The 21,396-nt window shown below is 46.3% G+C and overlaps 1 protein-coding gene across 1 annotated transcript; it reads right to left on the bottom strand.

The window, feature by feature from the left end:
- Positions 1-395: 395 nt before the first annotated feature.
- Positions 396-3,243, bottom strand: LOC123412587 (NAC domain-containing protein 21/22-like). The gene is made up of 3 exons (XM_045105537.1): positions 2,933-3,243; positions 2,206-2,531; positions 396-1,098 (listed from the first exon to the last, which is right to left on the bottom strand). Exons 1-3 carry the CDS (start codon positions 3,105-3,107, stop codon positions 718-720), a joined length of 882 nt encoding a protein of 293 aa, XP_044961472.1. The 5' UTR covers positions 3,108-3,243; the 3' UTR covers positions 396-717.
- Positions 3,244-21,396: the final 18,153 nt, after the last annotated feature.

Below are 21,396 nucleotides of genomic sequence, written 5' to 3'. Positions count from 1 at the left end.
CTGTGAAGGACATCAATCTGGAGCTGTGATTTGTTGGCAAAAATAGGTCTGAAAAGGACTACTGGAGTTGTGAGATGATGGCTCAAAATATATGTTACTAGATTAAAACTGAACCAGTTGAACACCAAAGATAAATTGAAATTCCCCAAGAGAAGAGTTTTGGTTGATGGCATAGGCGATCGATTATAATAGTTGGACATATAAGCTGTAGTTGAACACCCAAGCGAAATCCCAACTGTTGTCGCTTCCCCTCTCATCGTGTGTTGTTATCAATTTATTGTGGGGAATCAAGTGCTAGTGTTTGAAAGAAATAATTAGCCTAGACCCCAGATACGTGGGGATACTTCATATTCACAACATGTTTATCGCGCTGAAGAACAATTTATCACACCATGTTTCAGAATGACAAACAGGGGTTATACACATATTTACTTTCAATGGGAAGTTACATTACATTTGGAGAGTGGATAGAAAGAGTAGAACTAAAATAGGACATTTCTTATAGCATTCCTATGTACAGATGCTATATCAAGCCATTTCACTAATCTACTGGTTTGTAAATCACCACACACTTCCATCAAATCCCTAGGAACAGACACTGCATCAACCAATAGTCCAATACTACTCTCCAATATCATTAGAAAGAATATGTCATCTAATTACTTACTAGTCACCACCACACTTCAACTAGCAGCACAGTAATCTCATATCAAAGATTCAGAGGGGTGTCCACATCTGTGGCAAGCCGTTCTCCTGGCTCCAGTTTGGAGGCAACTCCAACTTGGAATTGTTGTTACTTGACATGTTGCTCAGTGCTGTCCTGATGGCCTTCTTCTCAGGGTTGTCCCAGCCCAGCAGGTCCCCGAAGCTCACCGATCCCCTGAGCGGTAGTGCCGGCAGGCCGGAGAAGCAGGACACTTGCTCGGTGGTGTTCATCGTGGTGCCGCTGTCGAAGGCGATGTAGGCGTCGATGAGGGGCGCGAGGGGCGGTATAGTCGGAAGGTCCAGCTCGGTGAAGAATGTGCAGGCTTCTTCAGATGGTGGCCTTGGGCTGGTTGTTCTGCTCTTGTAGAACACCCTGCATAGCACCCAGTCTTCCTGTATTTAAAAAAAGGATGGCAAGGTTCAAATGGTAAGTGCAAGTTCATGTATGTATGGAACAATTGAAACTGAAAAAGTATTCATTCCTTGAACGGTCAATCTCATATGAAGTAGGTTAGGCTAAGAAGGCTTCCATTGATTGATTAAACTAATTCAGTAGCCAATCTCCGCAGGAATCTGGTTACTTTATGAAATTCTTTCTCTGGAAGTTAGTTAACTTGAAGAAATAGCAATCACAGGGACATAAAACAATTTTGAACTGTCACCTTGGAATGGAATAAAAAATTAGCATGTGCGAGTCAGATTAATGCTTATCAAGGGAATACTTAGTAAATTAATTAATCTCATTTAGTTAGTTGCCTGACGCGAACTGTCATTTCAGTGACATGGACTGTGGAGTGGACCTGAATGTTAAAATTGGCAACTTGCAAGCTGTACAATTAATTAGAATGGTCCGAGCCAGAGAAGATCATTCGTTCAGCGGAAAACAGTAGAGATCATACGAAATTCTAGCATGACATACATGACGAGGACGACGCGTGTGATGACAATTATATAAATATAAATATAAATGGGCCAACAGATGAATAGATATGCCCTCATTCTAAAGTACACGCCAACTCTGACGTAGATCAACGGATGCAACTTTGACTTTTTTTTCTTCTTTTTTTTTGCGGGCAATAGATGCATATTTGACTGTTTTTACACGAATATCTTACTACTAGTAAAGAATTTTAAAAGCATGCATTTACATAATATATTTTCTATCGCAATCAAATTTAGAGAAAGTTAATTGCATACTTTGTAGAACAAACGTCGATTCATGTGAAAAAATAGGAAGTAACATCAATCTATCTTAGCGACAAAATTATGCATTTTCTGTTTTCTTTGTGCCAAATACTATGGAATATTCACATGTATAATGAAATAAGGAACCGAAAATGAAAAAAGAAGAAGAAGGAAAGACAAACTCTCCTCTCTCTCAATTTTGCATGAGAGTGGCGTGTCCTAATACCGCCGGGGTCACGCGAACCAGATGAGCCCAACAAAGCGAAAAAAAAAGCAAGAGAATGACCAGATATGCATATGATCCTTCCTACGTACCTTGAGCTGGCACCTCGCCTCGGGGGCGGCGGCGCGGCCCTTGTGCTGCTGCTTCGGCTGGTGGTGGCGTCGTTCCTCCTCCAGGCGGAACTCGTGCATGACCCACTCCGTCCTCGTCCCCTTGGGGGCCCTCCCCTGGTAGAAGACGAGCGTCTTGCGCATCCCCACCAACGCCTCGCCGGCGCCGTGGGCGAGGATGGCGCGGTCCTTGCCGGTGGCCTTCCAGTAACCGGAGCGCGTGGCGCGGTTGGTGCGCTGCCCGGTGGCGTACTTGCGGTCGCGCAGGCTGAAGAAGTACCACTCCCTGCCGCCTACGCACGCCGCCTCTGCACAAGGAGAAGAAGGACGGATCCATCCAAACATTGATTTTAGCATGCAACCAATCTGTCCAAATATATAGTTGGTTATCACGTCAGCCAGCAGCCAGTCTAATAATAACACACCGAAGGTCTCCGTTTCAAAGTTCAAAACCGAACGACGCCAATGATTTTCACTTTTTCAATCAATCAACCTTCCTTTCCTTGAAGAACCCGTGCAGCTTTTTTTCTCTCACAAAAGTTAAGTTACTCGCCAGCGACATGGACTTCATGCACAAACAAGAACCAACAAAGCTCGATCCGGCTGGCCGGGCTAATGAAGGAAGAAAGGTTGCTACGAACAGCAGTGACGTTGAGAGATGAGTAGGCACGTATAGCAAGTACGTAGGGATACATGGGTACGTACGTACCTGGAAGGTCCCATGGCTCGCACTTGTTGAGGTCGACGTCCACGATGTCGACGCCACCGTATGCGCGCCGGCCGGTGAGCTTGTGGAGGAGGTAGTCGAGGACCAGCTCCTCGTCCCGTGGGTGGAACCGGAACCCCGGCGGCATCTTCGCCTCCATCATGCCAATAGAGCTCATCTTCGCGATCGCTGCACTGCTACCGATCCTCTGTGCGTGAGAGAGATAGGGAGGGGAGAGAGAGAGAGAGTTTTTTTTTTCTTTTTCTTTTTTGAGGGAGAGAGTTAGTTTTGAGACGGGGCAATGGAGGGAAGGTACGTACATGTATTAATAGTGCACGCAAGTCAACTAGAGAACAATGCAATCGGCCGCTACTATACTTATCAATTGATGCTTACGGTTTGAAACCCTAAGTCTTCACTCTTCAACGACTATTCATTTTTGGGACATCCCCCATCCTTTCATCTACACCTATACCTAATACATATTTTTTTTTCTTTCTTATTCTATTTTTGCGGGGTCATTTTTTTTTTCTTTTTATTAATAAAGGACGGTGTGTTTCTCCCATTTTTTTCGTTCATCCCATTTTGTTTATCCTAAAATTGATACTCCCTCCATTTTTATATACATGGTCACTTCGTTTTTCGTGTCAAGCTTTGACTTGTAATTTTGGTCAACAAAATATGGGATATAATTCATAAAGGATAGATTATTGAAAAGTTCATTCAAATGTGCATCCAATGACATATTTTTTATGACATATGGCTCATGTTTTGTTGGTAAAATTAATGATCAAAGCTACACATAAATCACATTTCTTTTGCCGGACGAATAATACAAAGCGATGAAAAAACTGTTACAAAATAGATCTATAGAACAGAGAAAGCATGACCAGACTATCGTCGAAGATGGCCATCTACCCTCCCGTCCGGGTCCAAGAGAATCGATCCTGCTTGCGATCAATGAGAACTAAGAATGTTGACAATGCGTCACGTGTAAAATGCATGAAGAAAACGAGACCGCCACACACCAAAAACAAAGAAGCTTCAAGCTACGCCTCAAGAGAGTGATGACGCAACACATTGCCGCCACCGAGACCAACATGATGGACCTGCGTTTTCAACCGAAGCTCTGGCATAGGGAATGGGGCCACAATGACGCTCCCAAAAGGAACATGACACCCACAATCCCACATGCACCACAGATGAAGTGTTGAGCTTTAGACCATCGGGTATATTGACCGCACCATGTCGAGGTACCTAGGCCAACAGACCCACCCTTGAGGAAGGCTAGCTACCACCAGACCTAGGCCTCTAGATCAAGATTAGGGTCTCACCACTACTAACTGTAGTGACCTCGCCGGAGTCACCCGCCATGACACCCCTCTCCATACAGACAACCAAGAGGGGCAGTCATCAGAGCCGTACAATTAACTATAGATCCAACCATATGGCCTGTCATCCAGGATCATCGCCCTCGGATCCAATATCAATCTCCACCACCGCTAGAGTGCATAGTCGCCCCCCCCCAACGGAGGAGGGAAGAAGGCATCGCCTCGCCCACAAAGCAAGCTCCTCAGCACACATGGTGTTGGCCCACTCAGTGCCAAAGCAGCAGGACATCACTGCGCCAGGTCTAGCCCCATGAGACTCGACGCTGCAAACCCGATGCGACCCCGACTGCACTGGTCACGAGGAACACCCCCTCCCTCTATCACTACTGACCGCCAAGAGATATGCACCCCACGCGACGCCAACAAAGACCCGGTGCATGGACTTTGTCGACAGCCGCCAGGAGGTGGGGAAGGTTTGAATTAAAGTTGGCTCATCCAAGGAGGCGTTTTCTTGCCCAGAAGGCTATACTAAGTGTGTAAAAGTGTATACTACTCCCTCCGTTTCTAAATATAAATTCTTTTAAAGATTCTACTAAGGGACTGCATGCGAAGCAAAATGAGTAAATATATATTTTAAATTGTGTCTATATACGTTAGTCTTTAAATGAAAGCTCTAATAAAACTTATAGTATCTGAACGGAGGAAGTATATTTTTGTATTCGTCAAACTTACGCAGTTAGGCGTATGCACATGCGATTGCCGGGACGCATACACTACCGTTGGGTTTGTTCGTGGATATACATCCTCAATTGGATCTCTCTCTAGCCAGCTCGGACGCATGGGCTAGCTCATCATCTGGGCACTTCAGTTGAGTTGAAGCCCCCTTTCCTTTCGGGATCAACGGCCAAGTATAGGTGGCCGCAATTATTTGAGGCGCGTCACGATAGCGCAAAAGATAGCTATGCCAAAAGTGACATGACATGGATCGTATTCGGTCTAGGCTGTACATCACGCACATAACTAATTCGGAAATAGTTCGAGGCAGCTGCGAGCGAATTAATCACTGGCCACTAGCTTTACCACTCAGGAGACACCACTGCTTCCAACAATTAATATTTATTTTTCCACCTTTGTCCAATTATTTGGGTGCGTCACGATCGACACTACAAAAGATAGCGAAAGTGTCATGACATCTATTGTGTTCGAGGCTAAGGTGGTGTTTCTCTATCCAATGACTAGACTAAAAAGGTACTTGGGTCCAAAAGACTAAAACTAGTCTCTTTAAGAGGCTAAGAGGGTGCTTGGATACGTTTTAGTTCCATAACTAAAAGTAGTGAGACTAAAACTTGCTAGCCTCATCCATGCTTGGATCCAAGTACTAAAGAGACTAAAATCAAGTTAATGAGCATTTATTATCATCCAAACCCTCCAATCCAAAACTTGCATGAGGAGTTAAATGAGGAGAGAGATGACTAATGCACATTTTAGTAGGGGTACCCCTGACTAAAAGATTTTAGCCTCAAGACTAGTTTTAGCCTTTCTTTAGTCAGGGGTGCTTGGAACTTTAGCCTCTTAAAGAGACTACTTTTAGTCAGACTAGTTTTAGTCTCTTGGATCCAAGCACCCTCTAAAGTTCCAAGCATCCCTGACTAAAGAGAGACTAAAACTAGTTTTGAGACTAAATTTTTTTAGTCAGGGGCACCCCTACTAAAATGTGCATTAGTCCTCTCTCTCCTCATTTAACTCCTCATGCAAGTTCTGGATTGGAGGATTTGGAGGATAATAAATGCCCATTAACTTGATTTTAGTCTCTTTAGTATTTGGATCTAAGCATGAGTGAGGCTAGCAAGTTTTAGTCTCATTACTTTTAGTCATGGGACTAAAACGTATCCAAGCATCCTTAAAAAATCCATTTTAGCCCCTAGGTAAAGAAACATGAGGGACTTTTTTTAAGAGACTACAAAAAAACTCTATTGGAGGGACTTTTTCTTTAGTCCCTGGGGCTAAAAAAAGTCTAGTCCCTGAGAAAGAAACACCACCTAAGTCACATTTATATACTATATACTGAACTTGAACTAGCTAGGTTGAGGCCGCTGCTAGAGGTCGTGCTGAGAAACAAGAGTGCACCTACCATGAATTGCTCCGACGTACGGGTTCTAGGGAAACAATTGGTGTCATGCAAGGGTCTCCCATGTTGATTTTTGTATGTACGATTGCGTTGTGATCCGTAAAATGGATTGATCTCCTTTGGGTTTCTGTATGAGACAGTTTTTAGCAGAGACTCACTGGTCCATCCACCACACGCTGGTGTTTTTTTTTTCTTTTGATTTTCAAATTTGAATATACTCTATTTTCTTCACCAAAACTCAATTTATATTTTGTTTGCACACTCGTGTTCCTTGTGATGAATAATTTGTAACAAGAACACTCTTAAACATGCTTTGACGGAATACACCGAGCTGTGATACTTCCCTTCCCCGCTCCCCCTTCCCACGCCACTGACCATTTCGGCCATGGCGGCCACGCCCCAGATCCGGCCTTAATGGCCAACCAATAGTTGCGCTCCCCGAGCCGCTCCCCAGCGGGTGGATCGTGGCTATGCCCATGCGGTGTTTCCAGTCGACCCCACGGTTCCTCGTCATCGGGTGGTTCGTTGTGTGCCCCTACCTCGCCTGCATCACCAGCTGCCACCCTTGCGGGCTCAGATTCGACTTTGACGCCATGAATACTGCTGCATGGCGAGTCTTCCTCCTGAGGGTTCCAGCGGTATATAGTGGGTCTGGGGGTGTCTCCCCATTTTCGGAGAGATCGCCTTAAACCCATCGCGGTTGTATCGTCCCCCGCGCTCAACATTTTCCCTTTGGACAGTGAGGCAGAGTGGACGAAGGTCACCTCCCGGAAGAGCAGGCGTGTAGGAGAAGGTACATCGGTCCATGGACGGCGGCCTCGGGGGCAACGCTCAGACCGCTATCGGGCTATAAATGCATCTGCGGGCTGCGACACCTTCTTAGGCAAGTTCAAGGGCAAATGTTTCTCGTGCCTCAACAAGCTCCACCATCGCAAATACTGCAGAGACCCTCTATGTTGCATCATATGCAAGCAGCTCGGCCACTTCGGCTTGGAGTGCCCACAAAACCCAAGGAACGGTAGCAAGGGAGGGGCCGCCCATGCTAGGCTACAATCGGCGCCCCTCGAGGGCCCCGATGCGCGAGCGACTCCGCTTCACGTCCCCGACAGCACCTTCGCCACCACCCTCGCCGCCCGTCATGAACCGCTTCCTCCACTGCGACCCCTCGCGGCGGCCACGGGTTAGCAACAAGGTGGTCGTGGCCTCACCAGTGCTGGAACACGAGGGGTACATCCTGCGCCAGCACATGGTCACCCTCACCACCGTCGGGGTCCACGCCACCAGTCCCATGGTGGTGGGCAGGGCCATCAAAGAGCAGCTCACCACTCTGTCGTACCAGCTCCGCGTCACCGCACACCACCCGGAGGCATTCCTGGTCCACTTCGACCTACCGGCGCACCCGACAACGCGGTGTGGCGCGGCGTTCTCAAGGTGGACGGCGGTGTAACAGCCCAAATGCAATTTCCCCTCCCCTTTTGTATCTTCCTTGTATGGCAACCTTGGCATGTTAATGTTATGTGGGGTGAGCCTAACATTCTGCCATCATTTCATGTGTTTCATGCCTTCATGCATTGCATTTTTTTCCTTTTGTTGTGGTTGTGTTGATGTGGGTGTCCTTGTTGTGATGTGCAAGTGTTGTGTGGATGTGCTTCGTGTTTGTTCAGGTGTGGGAGCAACAAGTGCAGGTCAAAACCCACAAGTTGCTCCATAGGAAAAAAACCCTTCTCTCTCTCTATTTTATTTGTGGCAAATTTAAAAGCTTTGTTTCCCCCCTTTAAAAATGTTCATCTTTCCCTAAAAACCCTTTTCATATTGTGGAGGCAACCCCTCTGGTTTCATCTTTATTTTCTTTTTTGGTTTTATTTAAAAATCAGAGCCCATTTAAATTAGATGCATTTAATTTTGGTCTCCTAAAAATGTTCCACTTATTTTTATAAACAGTGGCAACATGGTAGAAGCCTAAATATTTTGTCATTTTTGTTTTACTCCTTTTCTTCTATCCTCTCGCTTTGTTCTAAATATCCATTTATTTTTATTTGCAAAAGCCTTTTCTTTTACTTTCAGAGTGGGAGGGAAAGCAGCCCAAGTGTTATTTAGTTAGGCCCATACCTGTTCGATCCAGCCCATAGCACGTTCCTTCTCCCACCTCGTGTGCGTCACCTGTGTACGACGCCATAGCAGCTACCAGATCCCTTCTCTCCTCCATCAAACGGCCCCGGGCTTATGGTTCGAGCTATTTAGCAGCCCCGACCTCTCTAAAACCCTAACCCTCGCCGTTTTCCCCTCCTCTTCTCCCTCCTAGTGCCGTCGGGGCGAGTTCCCGAGCTCCACCGCGCCATGGCCAGCTCGGGCAAGAGCCCGTTGTGTGGTAACCCGGCGCCCTCTTCTTCCCCCTTCTGGACCAGGAGCTCGCGGGCGCCCATGGGGTTCCATTCCCGCGGGCAGCAAGCGCCAAGGACGACGGCCCCGACCTCCTCGGCGGTCGGTGCTTCTTCCTCTCTGGCGAGCTTTCTGCAGCAGGTCGTCGTCGCGCCGACGTGCCTCTCCATCCGCGTGCCCCTCTCTCTACACCCTGGGTGAGCGCAACCCTGCTCCCCTCCGTTTTCCCCTCCGCTAGCGTCGTTGTTGCGCGTGGGCGCCGCCTTGCCGGAGTTGCATCGGCGGGTTGTGCTATTGTCGCAGCCCTGCTTGCATGCATCGATAGAGGATTAGGTTTAGAGCCTATTGTGTAGTGCCGCGAGGGGCTGTAGCGCGTAGCCGTGGATGTGCGTCGTTTGTGTGCGTGCAGGTGCGTGTGCTCTAGAGAGCGTCGTCGTCGCCGGCGTCTCTCTGCTCCAGCAGGAAGACGTCCCATGTTTTCTTTTAATTTATGTTTTGCTTCCTTCTTAGATAAGAAGCCCCACGGTAGCGCAGTGGCAATCGAGCTTGTTTTCCTTCGCAGCGTCTCGGGTTGGAGTCCCCATGTCGCCCTTTTTATCTGTATTGTCTTTCTTGATGTGGTTCAGTAGTTTAGACGATGTATGTCTGCATTTTTACCCCTATTAGTTCAGCTACATGTGGCTAGACCACTGGTGGTGGCCGTGCACTCCACCACGGAGATGGTGGGTTCGACTCCCACCTCTCTCATATTTCCTTTTATGTGTTGTGGTTTGTGTGTGCCATTGACAGGTGGTCCCAGGGCCCACCTGTCATGCACTAGTGGCCCTGGTGACTATGACCAATAGCCCCCCTGTCAATTTACACATTTTGTGGTGTTATACTTGTGACTTGTGTGATATCTCCTTGTTTGGAATAATTCCAGAAATGGAATGGCCTGATCTGGTATATCCCAAATTGGGCAGGCTCAGGAAGAGTTCCTGTTCTTGACTATATGTTGTAGTTTGATCATGTATTATTTTCTTTTACTGTTTGTGGTGTTTTCCTGCATGTAACATGGGTAGTATGATATATGGATTTGGGTACCAGAACCCAAGGAATCCAATGGTTGCACTGGATTCCAGTTTTGAACAGTTCTGCAGAAGTGTCACTTTGTGATGAGGTGGCACTTGTTTACTTTTGTAGGTTGGTGTAAGTGCATAGTTAGGGATTGAGCATCCATGCATCATTTTAGTTAGTGCATCCTGTTGTGCATGTCGTGTGGTGAATATCGTGTGTTGATTTGTGTTTCCGGTTTGCTTCATCTCGTTAGAGTTCCGCAAGCGTGTTGGAAAGTGAGGACCCGTTCGACTACGTTGGTTCGTCTGCTTCATGGAGTAATTCTTCTTCCAAGCGGGATCTCAGGCAAGATGACCATTTCCCCAGATACCATTACTATCATTGCCATGCTAGTTATTTCGATGCTATCATTATTGTCTTGTTGCCTACCACCTGTTAAATATCTGCCTCCCAACATTGCCATGAAGATCCTTCAACCTGTTCACAACCTAGCAAACCACTGATTGGCTATGTTACCGCTTGTTTTACCATGTGTTAGCGTTGCTAGTTGCAGGTGCAGTTGCTTCCATGTGACAACATGGGTTCCTTGTTATACCACCATATTAAATGCTATTTAATTTAATGCACCTATATACTTGGTAAAAGGTGGAAGGCTCGGACTTTCTAGCCTGGTGTTTTGTTCCACCTTTGCCCCCTTAGTTTCGGCAACCGGTGTTATGTTCCATAATTGAGCACTCCTAACACGATCGGGGTTGTTATGGGGATCCCCTTGATAATTCATTTTAGATTAAAGCTGGTCTGGCAAGGCCTAACATTGGTACTACATTTGCCCAACATAATAATTCTGTTAATACTGGAATGCATAGGGAGTTAGCGCTACCCGAGGAGTAATTCTACATAATATAGGGGGGCCAGTGCTGATGGTGCTGGTCCTAAACTAGAGCTGTTTGCGGGGCCAACCCAGGGCAACTTGGGAGATTTCTATCAGGCCACCGTACGCTGTGCTTATCCGTCGTGTCCTGAGAACGAGATACGCGGCTCCTATCGGGATCGTCGACACGTCGGGTGGCCTTGCTGGATTAGTTTTAACTTTGACGAGATATCTTGTGCATCGGGATTCCGGTGATGCTTGGGTAATCTCAGAGTTGAGGTTTCCACTAAGGAATCCGACGAGATCGCAAGCTTCGTGATCGAGGATTTCTATGCGGCTTGTGGTAATTTGTGATGGATTAGTTAGAGCACCCCTACCGGGTTAAATCTTTTTGGAAAGCCGTGCCCACGGTTATGTGGCAACGTGGATACTTTGTTTAACACCGGTTCTAGAAAACTTGAAGTTAACGTAATTAAAATATGCCAACTCGGTGCGTAACCGTGACTGTCTCTTTCGTGAGTTCCTTCTCCGATCGAGGACACGGTGGGGTTATGTCTGAAGTAGGTAGGTGTTCAGGATCATTCATTTGATCATCAGTAGTCCACGTACGCTATGCGTAGATCTTCCCGCTCTTACTCTTGTACTCGTAAGTTAGCCACCTCATATATGCTTAGCCGTTGCTGCAACCTCACCACTTAACCATACCTCACCCATTAAGCTTTGCTAGTCTTAATACCTTTGGAAATGAGATTGCTGAGTCCCCTGTGACTCACAGATTACTACAACACAAGTTGCAGGTATACGTAAAGGTTATTTGACGCGAGCGCATTGATTGTTTATTTGGAGTTGCTTCTTCTTCTTCTTCATCGATCTAGGATGGGTTCCAGGCCGGCAGCCTGGGATAGCAAGGATGGACGTCGTTCTTATTTTCTCCTTTGTTTTCGTCCGTAGTCGGACCATGCTCTTCTTCATGATGATTATCTATTGTACTGATGTGACTCTGATGTAGCTTGTGGCGAGTGTAAGCCAATTCTATATATCTCTTCTTTTCAGTACATGTACTTGTAACGATATCCATTCTTGCGAAACGACGAGATGCGCTTCTATCCCTGATGAGGCCCTCGTGCCAAATTGAGGATAGAGTCGCATCTTGGGCGTGACAAGTTGGTATGAGAGCAGTACCGACCTAGGAGCCCCCTTGATTGATCAAACTTGGCCGAGTCGAGTCTAGTGAAAAACTGCTTTGAGTCTAGTTATATATCGGGGAGTAGGAATCTTTTTTCTCCTGTTCTATGCTCTGTTGAGGAATCTTGCCGTAATAATTTAATTCTACTCCTCTTCTCAATCAAATTTTTTTTGGATCACGCGGATATTTTTGGAGTCTATATGATGTCGATGTGACGGAGTTCTGTCTTGGTGCCTCCTGTCTGACTTGATTTCTTCCGGGGAGTTGAGCTCAAGGGGATTCTCGAGCACATCGTTATCATTCAAATTTCTTAGTATCTCAGAACGAAGGATGTTCGTAATTGCTTCAATACAAGTAGTGGCGAGATAACCCCGATGTCCCCAGTACTGGTGCAGATTGTTTGGGAGTACTGCCATACTTTGTATCGTTGTGATCACGAGGGTCTGTAATAGATGAAGGTCCGAGATTCTGGTTATGTGTTGACGGATGTGATACATTGGACGGGTTAGTATAGGAGTTGTGTGAAATATTACTCCTTGTATCCGTGTACCAGATTGCATGACCAGAAATTTCGGGAATTCTTAGGTGTGAATTCAAGTAGTTGCTTATAGGACAATCTTCCAACAAATGCATGATGTTAGGTTGGGGTTCGACATCTAGTGGATTCGTTTGTTCACGGTCGTCTTACAACGGTTCTCGTTGTGTCTTAAAGAGTCCTTGTAGCTTGCTACCACTCGGGGACGCTTTGTATGTCGTCTGCACTGCCTTGCACTTGATGGCTACTATAAGATCGAGCCCGTGCGATCCTGTCCACGAAAATATCGGACGAAATCTTTCTCATGAGTTTGTTCTGGCTTGTTTCGTAAGCCTCATCCTTTGTTTTGTTGGATTATGGTAATTCAAGTTACTTTGATGTCAAGTGGTGATTTCAGATCTTTTCTAGCAGTGTTCTCATATTTATATGAGAGTGCTAATCCTTTGGCTTAATCAATTGTCTTATCAATTCTTTTTCAACCCGAGTCATCTTGTCAATTCTTTTCCAACCGGTGTGCTTCTCTTCAAGTGAACTCAATCCTCTCCAATGTTGCAAGATCATTCTCTCATTTTATTCCGGAGTTGTCTTGTCTCATCTGTCTCAAGTTGTCTTTGTTTTTTCCCGCCCTCCCACCCTTTTCTTCAGTGATTCAATTTTCATCCAAGAGTTTTCTTTTCATTGTTGCTTCCGCTATCTTTTCTTCCGTGTCCTATCCGGTGATTCATTGTGAAGATTCTCAGGAGCTTTGTATTCATATTTATTCAATCTTGTTATCTTTTCTAGTGAATTCAATTCAAGCTTTCAGTGTTCATCATATCCTTTTCATTCTTGTAATTCTTACCATGTAGAAAATTCTAATCAAGTCTTCTTCTGGTCATTTCTCTCTATTCTGTCCGGAGTGTTGAAGATATTTCAGAAGTTTCTTCTTGTCAATTCTTTCTATTATTTCGAGGTGCTCAACCCCATCAAGTTTTCATTTGTGCCGGTGCAGTATCTTTCTTTCTTGCAATCTTTTCAACGGTGGTTTCTTTGAGTGGGCCCATAACCCACAGGTTTTCCCAGGATCTTATATGCCTCTTCTAATTTTTCCGGAGATCTCTAAATCTTTTCAAATAGGACATAAGATTGATTTCCATCAGTCATATCCCTTCTCCTAGATCTAGTCAAATTAATTCTCATAGTTGGCTCAACCTTTCATTCTTCATTATTCCAGAGCATCTCAGTTATTCTTGGTGGTGTTCTCCTCATCATATTTCAGCTTTGAAGACTGAAGGAGTGTTTTTCTTAAATCTTGCTCCATTCTTGTGAAGTTTGTCATATTAGCTTGTGTTATCTTCTTAATTGTTGTCAATCATGAGTAATCCCTTTCTTGCTATCCGGTGCTTTTCTGAGTTGTTTTCATTCTTGATCCTCTGAAGGCCATCATTTTAGAAGATTCTTCGTTCTCAGCTTTCATCTTTCATCCTCAATTCTTCTCAATTGTTGCCTCTTCGTTCGTGCCTTGTTCAAGTTTTCTGTTAGGTGGATCATGATCTCTTCATTCTCATGTGTCTCCATGCATTCTTGGTATCCATTTCGCTTGCTTTATCACTGGTGCTTCGTTGAAGATTTCTTCAGTTTGTGCTCATATAGCTCTCCTCAATCATATTTTCAAGGAGAATAAGTGGTACGCTAAATCCGTTGCTTGTCATCAATTTAACTTGATGAAGGATAAGCATAACATAATTCTTATTCCTGTTTCATAGTGATTTCAATCTTTCTTCCGGAGCGGCTCATGATATCAATTCATTCTCAAGTGTTCTTCAAGATTCTTATTGGAGAACCTCAAGTTTTCTTTCTCTTGCATTTCCAAGTGCAATTCTCCCTCCTTTATCCTTTGAGGTGGTATTATAACATTCTTGTTAGTGCAGGAGTCTCGAAGGGAATTTGTTTCAAGAATGAGATAATTAAACCCACCAACTCTATGATCATGAGATATTTTCAACTCATGATTTCTACATTGATGCTATCTTGGTTTAGTTTTCACCTAAAGCTTTTCCTGAGGAGTGTTGCTATTATGGTGATTATAAGTGTCCAAGTTCTCAAGGTATCCTCTTGGTGTAAGAAGTTTTGCTTATCTTGTTTCCCGAAACAATCCTTGTTTCTGTTATTGGCTGGTTGTCACTTCATTAGTTTGAAAAGGTTCCATAAGCCCACTACTATCTTGTTCTTTTCGTTGGTGTTTTCTTCCTACAACTCCGTTTAATTCTTCTTGCAAGGATGCTTGCCAAGTTCATTTGAGATAGTAGTCGTCATTCTTTTTTTATTTCTCTTCTTCCGTATGATCTTGTTTTATTCTCTTGTTCCGGAGGCATTGTGATGTTGCTCTTTTGGGTAAATCTTGTTGTTTATCAAGATCATGTTGTTCCCTTGTTCTATTTAGTTGTTTGTTGTGAATTTTCTCAAGATCTGTCCATCTTTTCGAATTTTTTGTCCCTTTTTCCTACCGAAGTGCTGCCGAAATTTTCCGTGAATTCTTGCTTGTTTCTCATATCATTCCTCATCGCTTTGCAACATTCAAGGATCGTTGGTCTCACTCTTTTCCCAGAGAAGCGACTAAGTGTTACCTCTTGCTTTCTCTTCCTCTTCCCGTTTCATTCTTGGATCTCGGGTTGAGATCCTCTTGTAGTGTAGGATAGTTGTAACAACCCAAATGCAATTTCCCCTCCCCTTTTGTATCTTCCTTGTATGGCAACCTTGGCATGTTAATGTTATGTGGGGTGAGCCTAACATTGTGCCATCATTTCATGTGCTTCATGCCTTCATGCATTGCATTTTTTTCCTTTTGTTGTGGTTGTGTTGATGTGGGTGTCCTTGTTGTGATGTGCAAGTGTTGTGTGGATGTGCTTCGTGTTTGTTGAGGTGTAGGGGCAACAAGTGCAGGTCAAAACCCAAAAGTTGCTCCATAGGAAAAAAACCCTTCTCCCTCTCTATTTTATTTGTGGCAAATTTAAAAGATTTGTTCCTCCCCTTTAAAAATGTTCATCTTTCCCTAAAAATCCTTTTCATACTGTGGAGGCAACCCCTCTGGTTTCATCTTTATTTTCCTTTTTGGTTTTATTTAAAAATCAGAGCCCATTTAAATTAGATGCATTCAATTTTGGTCACCTAAAAATGTTCCACTTATTTTTATAAACAGTGGCAACATGGTAGAAGCCTAAATATTTTGTCATTTTTGTTTTACTCCTTTTCTTCTATCCTCTGGCTTTGTTCTAAATATCCATTTATTTTTATTTGCAAAAGCCTTTTCTTTTATTTTCAGAGTGGGAGGGAGAGCAGCCCAAGTGTTATTTAGTTAGGCCCATACCTGTTCGATCCAGCCCATAGCACGTTCCTTCTCCCACCTCGCGTGCGCCACCTGTGTACGACGCCATGGCAGCCACCAGATCCCTTCTCTCCTCCATCAGACGGCCCCGGGCTTGTGGTTCGAGCTATTTAGCAGCCTCGGCCTCTCTAAAACCCTAACCCTTGCCGTTTTCCCCTCCTCCTCTGCCTCCTAGCGTCATCGGGGCGAGTTCCTGAGCTCCACCGCGCCATGGCCGGCTCGGGCACGAGCCTGATGCGTGGTAACCTGGCGCCCTCTTCTTCCCCCTTCTAGACCAGGAGCTCGCGGGCACCCATGGGGTTCCATTCCCACGGGCAGCAAGCGCCAAGGACGACGGCCCCGACCTCCTCGGCGGTCGGTGCTTTTTCCTCTCCGGTGAGCTTTCTGCAGTAGGTCGTCGTCGCGCCGACGTGCCTCTCCATCCGCGAGCCCCTCTCTCTACACCCTGGGTGAGCGCAGCCCTGCTCCCCTCCGTTTCCCCTCCGCTAGCGTCGTTGTTGTGCGTGGGCACCGCCCTGCCGGAGTTGCACCAGCAGGTTGTGCTATTGTCGCAGCTGTGCTTGCATGCATCCATATAGGATTAGGTTCAGAGCCTGTTGTGTAGTGCCGCGAGGGGCTGTAGCACGTAGCCGTGGATGTGCGTCGTTTGTGCGCGTGCAGGTGCATGTGCTCTGGCGAGCGTTGTCGTCGCTGGCGTCTCTCTGCTCCAGCAGGAAGACGTCCCATGTTTTCTTTTAATTTATGTTTTGCTTCCTTCTTAGGGAAGAATCCCCACGGTAGCGCAGTGGCAATCGAGCTTATTTTCCTTCGCAGCGTCTCGGGTTCGAGTCCCCATGTCGCCCTTTTTATCTGTATTGTCTTTCTTGCTGTGGTTCAGTAGTTTAGGCGATGTATGTCTGCATTTCTACCCCTATTAGTTCAGCTACATGTGGCTAGCCCACTGGTGGTGGCCGTGCACTCCACTAGGGAGATGGTGGGTTTGACTCCCACCTCTCTCATATTTCCTTTTATGTGTTGTGGTTTGTGTGTGCCACTGAGAGGTGGTCCCAGGGCCCACCTGTCATGCACTAGTGTCCCTGGTGACAATGACCAATAGGCCCCCTGTCAGTTTACACATTTTGTGGTGTTATAATTGTGACTTGTGTGATATCTCCTTGTTTGGAATAATTCCAGAAATGGAATGGTCTGATCTGGTATATCCCAAATTGGGCAGGCTCAGGAACAGTTCCTGTTTTTGACTATATGTTGTAGTTTGATCCTGTGATATTTTCTTTTACTGTTTGTGGTGTTCCTGCATGTAACATGGGTAGTATGATATATGGATTTGGGGTAGCAGAACCCAAGGAATCCAATGGTTGCACTGGATTCCAGTTTTGAACAGTTCTGCAGAAGTGTCACTTTGTGATGAGGTGGCACTTGTTTACCTTTGTAGGTTGGTGTATGTGCATAGTTAGGGATTGAGCATCCACGCATCATTTTAGTTAGTGCATCCTATTGTGCATGTCGTGTGGTGAATATCGTGTGTTGATTTGTGTTTCCGGTTTGCTTCGTCTCGTTAGAGTTCCGCAAGCATGTCGGAAAGTGAGGACCCGTTCGACTACGTTGGTTCGTCTGCTTCACGGAGTCATTCTTCTTCCAAGCGGGATCTGAGGCAAGATGACCATTTCCCCAGATACCATTACTATGATTGCCATGCTAGTTATTTCGATGCTATCGTTATTGTCTCGTTGCCTACCCCCTGTTAAATATCAGCTTCCCAACATTGCCATGAAGATCCTTCAACCTGTTCACAACCTAGCAAACCACTGATTGGCTATGTTACCGCTTGCTTTACCATGTGTTAGCGTTGCTAGTTGCAGGTGCAGTTGCTTCCATGTGACAACATGGGTTCCTTGTTATACCACCATATTAAATGCTATTTAATTTAATGCACCTATATACTTGGTAAAAGGTGGAAGGCTCAGCCTTTCTAGCCTTGTTTTTTGTTCCACCTTTGCCCCCTTAGTTTCGGCTACCGGTGTTATCTTCCATAATTGAGCGCTCCTAACACGATCGGGGTTGTTATGGGGACCCCCTTGATAAGTCGTTTTAGATTAAAGCTGGTCTGGCAAGGCCCAACATTGGTACTACATTTGCCCAACATAATAATTCTGTTAATACTGGAATGCATAGGGAGTTTGCGCTACACGGGGAGTAATTCTACATAATACAAAGGGCCAGTGCTGATGGTGCTGGTCCTAAACTAGAGCCGTTTGCGGGGCCAACCCAGGGCAACTTGGGAGATTTCTATCAGGCCACCGTACGTTGTGCTTATCCGTCGTGTCTTGAGAACGAGATACGCGGCTCCTATCAGGATCGTCGACACGTCGGGTGGCCTTGCTGGATTAGTTTTACCTTTGACGAGATATCTTGTGCATCGGGATTCCGGTGATGCTTTGGGTAATCTCAGAGTTGAGGTTTCCACTAATGAGTCCGACGAGATCGCGAGCTTCGTGATCGAGGATTTCTATGCGGCTTGTGGTAATTTGTGATGGATTAGCTAGAGCACCTCTAGAGGGTTAAATCTTTTCGGGAATCCATGCCCGCGGTTATGTGACAATGTGGATACTTTGTTTAACACTGGTTCTAGAAAACTTGAAGTTAACGTAATTAAAATATGCCAACTCGGTGCGTAACCGTGACTGTCTCTTTCGTGAGTTCCTTCTCCGATCGAGGACACGGTGGGGTTATGTATGACGTAGGTAGGTGTTCAGGATTATTCATTTGATCATCAGTAGTCCATGTCCGCTATGCGTAGATCTTCCCCCTCTTACTCTTTTACTCGTAAGTTAGCCACCTCATATATGCTTAGCCGCTGCTGCAACCTCACCACTTAACCATACCTCACCCATTATGCTTTGCTAGTCTTGATACCTTTGGAAATGAGATTGCTGAGTCCCTTGTGGCTCACAGATTACTACAACACCAGTTGCAGGTATAGGTAAAGGTTATTTGACGTGAGCGCGTTGATTGTTCATTTGAAGTTGCTTCTTCTTCTTCATCATCGATCTAGGATGGGTTCCATGCCGGCAGCCTAGGATAGCAAGGATGGACGTCATTCTTATTTTCTCGTTTGTTTTCGTCCGTAGTCGGACACTGCTCTTGTTCATGAAGATTATCTATTGTACTGATGTGACTCTGACGTAGCTTGTGGTGAGTGTAAGCCAATTCTATATATCTCTTCTTTTCAGTACATGTACTTGTAACGATATCCATTCTTGCAAGACGACGAGATGCGCTTCTATCCCTCACGAGGCCCTCGTGCCAAATTGAGGATAGGGTCGCATCTTGGGCGTGACAGGCGCCAAGGTCTTCACTCGCGTGTGGCACGTAGACGATCATGCAGTGATCAGGAAGTTCCCTCTCCACATTTGCGTCGTCGCTGAGACCTGTCGATGCAGTTCTGGTCGTTCGAGGGGGCGGTCGAGGCGTTCGGCGACTTCGGTTGGATCGACCACCTGGACAGCAAGACGCTCGAGCAGGGCTACACAAGAACCTTTGCCTGCTCGCTCTTGGCATGGGACGTTGCTCACATCCCGACCAAGCAGACTTTCTGGGTGCTCAAGAGGTGGCGGCCACATCGATGTGATCATCAGTTTCTCACTGCCGGACCGTCACGTGCCTCCTCCGCCTGGTGTTCAACACTACCACCTGCTGATTCACATTGACTGGGTGGAGGACCGGACCTCGCCGCCGCCGCGCTCGTCGCACCCAGGACAGAGTGGGCTCCCTTCCTCTGACAAAGATAACGACCACCCTTTCTCCTAGACCTAGCCCGGTGCCTCGTCGGGAGGGGTGGAAGATGGCAAGCCAATGGAATACGCACGGCCCCAAGGGTGGCGTCCTCTGAATGCAAGGGAGCGCCATGGGCGGACGATAGGCGTGACCACGACGAGGGTGACCAAGGTGGCCACACATGTACCTGGAAGGAAGCATTCCTGGGCAACTCCTTCCACACCAAGGGAAAGTCCATGGACATGGTGGAGGCAGCCCCAAGAGGGCGCAACACAACTTTGACCGGCCACAGGCACGCATGCCGGGACGAAGACCGGGCCAAAGGGAAGACGACGGTAATTGCACCAAGTCTGTGGGCCACTCCACCACTCCCTTTGCTGCCCCAAGAAGTGTCGCGTTAGGAATCCCTTGGGCAGGACCCTGTGGTAGCTTTCTTCTCCTTCCCTGGAGGTCGCGCGCTCTCCCGCCCTTTCGTGCATAGACGTCATACAACTGGAGATGGAGAACACAATGATTAAAGCACTCAACGCCCTGCTGGCATTTAGAGATGGAGGGCGCTCACCACAACACGCGAGGTCGTGCACCAGGACCAAGGATGAGTTCCAAGAAGAAGACATACTACCATGCATCGCCGACCTCTCCGCTCCCTTCGTCAGCCCCTCCATAAACTCGCTGGTGTCCGTTGTGGTGGGGTTCCACGTCATGGCAATCACGCTGAAGGAAGACAGGGGAGCAGTAGTCAAGGAGGGGGACAACGTCAACTCTTCAATCCCGCTGCCCATGCCATCATCACAACTCCTCTGATGTGCCAATGCCCCTCTACCACCAAAATCAAGGGAGGCATCTGCTCCATCGCGCCGTAGTGCTCGTCAAGAAGCTGTGGGCTGTGAGGTGCCGATGGCATAACAGTTGTGATGCGTCTCATCTAGGTGTTGGGTGGGCTCGGGCCAAAGGAAGGAATGGCCCCCAAGTTGGCTGCAGACTTGCTCAAGCGCTTCTAGTAGCCGCTGAAAGTCAGGGACATTATTGCAATCGCAAAGGTGGCAGGACTAGATTGCGGTCCACTAAGGACCTCGGCCGACATGGATGACACGAAGGCGGATGATGCAGCTTGATCATGTTAGTCTTCTTACGTAGTCTTTGTCGTCGGTTGGTCTTAAACCATTTTGACCTTGGTTTAGTCTTCATGTTTAATGATTGGAGAGTATGGTTGGTAGCTAGAGAAAAATGGAAGTTTGGGTCTATTAGAGGCTGGCATCGCCCCACGGCAAGTTGTACTGTGTGTTGTAACTGTCTCTTTAACAATGTTGTCGACAAAGAGAAAATCACAGTTTCCATGAATGATGTGAATTATAGGATCATGTTGTGGAATGTGTGGTGCATTAATTCTCCGCCAAGAGATCGGCCATAAGAGAAGTAGCGCATGTAAACAGAATCGCAATCTTGAATCTGGAGGAAACCAAAGTAGATAAATGGACTACAAAGAACGCCTCCGACATCGGAGGTGCTTCACTTCAGGGCTGCGTGGTTCTGCCGGCATTATGAACTAGGGGCAGAGCGGTAATCTCCTTGGACAAACAAGTAGTAAACATCATTGATCACATCATAGCTAGCTTTTATATCACGGTTAGGGTAGAGATCATCAACACTGGTTGATCCTTTTAGATGACAACGTTCTACGGACCAACAAATGATGACCTGAAGGCAAACTTTTATCAGAACTTGCTGCAGTGGATCCTCCTCTGTCGAACCAAGTATGCTCAATGGAGATTTCAATATGGTCTACCAAGCCAAGGAAAAAATCAATGCCAATCTCAACAAAAGTATCATGGGCCGTTTTCGC

This window comes from Hordeum vulgare, chromosome 7H (genome assembly GCF_904849725.1).
Source record: "Hordeum vulgare subsp. vulgare chromosome 7H, MorexV3_pseudomolecules_assembly, whole genome shotgun sequence".
NCBI lineage: Eukaryota > Viridiplantae > Streptophyta > Magnoliopsida > Poales > Poaceae > Hordeum > Hordeum vulgare.
Note: the sequence above shows the minus strand (reverse complement) of the source record. Positions and strands in the feature narration are given on the sequence as shown.